Below are 1,721 nucleotides of genomic sequence, written 5' to 3' on the forward strand. Positions count from 1 at the left end.
CTCCCAAAATCGACCTGTCCGTGAGGGACACCTGATGAAATTTCTCAACCATGGAAAAAATAAAAAGGAAGGTGAAACCCTCGGTACTTATCCGTTCCAGATTGCATAAGTGCGGCGTTTCTGATCAGCCGAGCAAGAGACAAGGGCTGTTCACGTGATCATGGACCCATGACACGCCATTATAGCAACCTTCCAACCTGAAAACAGACGATCACTGTCTGCCACTCCCCAGCCTCCATGTATTTAAACCCATGCATTAGCCGTGAGAGAAACCAAATTGAACTGAAAGAGAGTGAGCCTAGTGAGTGAGCACAAACATGTCTGCCTCTGTCATGGCGTCTTTGGTTCTGCTGAAACCATCTCCCTCTCCACTGTTAGGACGAGCGAAGCTCCGGGGTGTGCGACCATCGGCGAGGCCATCGCTGCTCATAGTAGCCAGCAAGAAGGCGAAGAAGGTCCAGACTGCCCAACCCTACGGTGGGTATATACATGCCATAATGTTCAGAGTTGAGAGCTACAAGCATAAATTTTACCTTCGCATGAACTTATGTGTGTCAACTTGTAGGGCCTGGTGGTGGAGTGGTGTTCAAGGAAGGCGTCGATGCGTCCGGAAGGGCGGCCAAGGTCAGTCTATGGACCTGGGTGTACTTTTTGTTACTTCTGATGTTATTATTTGTACTATCATTGATAGTTGATGAAATTTTCACTGTTGTGCATCGCTTAATAATTCTCCAATTTTACCAGGGGAAGGGTGTTTACCAGTTTGCCGACAAGTATGGAGCAAACGTTGATGGGTACAGGTAAAAACACGCGAACCCAAACCCACAGTTTCTGTCAGTAAAAACAAATGTCTACATAATTCAGAGATGATGCATGGAGTTCAGCTCTCATGACATCTTATTCGGTTCTTACTACGTTGCAGCCCGATATATACACCAGAAGAATGGTCTCCAAGTGGTGACGTTTATGTTGGAGGTACGCGCAGACCGACTGGCATCTCGAAACAAATAAGTTTACACTGCACGACGTTTCTTTAAACGTATCATAAAATGTTTACTGTATCCCAAATTCAGTAAATTTGACATTTTAGTTTCCTGGTGACTTATACAGGAAGGACAGGGCTGTTTCTCTGGGCAGTCACTCTTTCTGGAATTCTGTTGGGTGGTGCTCTTCTTGTCTACAATACTAGTGCCTTGGCTTCTTGAAGCCTGTGCGGCATACCAAAATATGCACCAGCGATGTGTATTGTACGGGTTACAACCGTAACGACATATGTAACTGAATGTAAATACCAGTACCCGCAGTCAATAATACCGACAATTAATTACTAATGTTCTCCTGTAAGCAGCATGGTGCAAGCATGATTAAGTTTTCAGTGCAAGCGCATGAGCTCTCTCGCAAATGTCATCAAGTTCTACAATGGCACTTGAATGTTCACAGAGTTTAATTCTGCAAGTAAAGATGAAGATAAAGAACATGGTGCTATCACCTAAGTTACTAGGGCATCTCTACGCAGCGATTCGGCTCCTGAGCTCATCTTCTCCCGAGAATTAACAGTCAATTCAAAAAAATATCAATTTTTTTGGCATGGAACATGATCGAGTGCGTGATGTCGGTGTGAAATTCGGTGGTGTATGGACCTTTGAGTAGGTCTCGGCAGAAAAAATGGGGGTTTGTGAGAAAGTTCATTGTTCAGGCATTGTTTGGACCGATTTTGTTTA

The 1,721-nt window shown here is 44.5% G+C and overlaps 1 protein-coding gene across 1 annotated transcript; it reads left to right on the forward strand.

Annotated features, from left to right (window-relative positions):
• The first annotated feature begins 258 nt into the window (after positions 1–258).
• LOC119325399 (photosystem II 10 kDa polypeptide, chloroplastic-like) lies at positions 259–1,381 on the forward strand. The gene is made up of 5 exons (XM_037599152.1): positions 259–477; positions 566–624; positions 745–800; positions 923–975; positions 1,111–1,381. The coding sequence occupies exons 1-5, from the start codon at positions 318–320 to the stop codon at positions 1,203–1,205; spliced, it is 423 nt and encodes a 140-aa protein (XP_037455049.1). The 5' UTR covers positions 259–317; the 3' UTR covers positions 1,206–1,381.
• The last annotated feature ends 340 nt before the right edge of the window (positions 1,382–1,721 follow it).

Source organism: Triticum dicoccoides, chromosome 6B (genome assembly GCF_002162155.2).
Source record: "Triticum dicoccoides isolate Atlit2015 ecotype Zavitan chromosome 6B, WEW_v2.0, whole genome shotgun sequence".
Taxonomy (NCBI): domain Eukaryota; kingdom Viridiplantae; phylum Streptophyta; class Magnoliopsida; order Poales; family Poaceae; genus Triticum; species Triticum dicoccoides.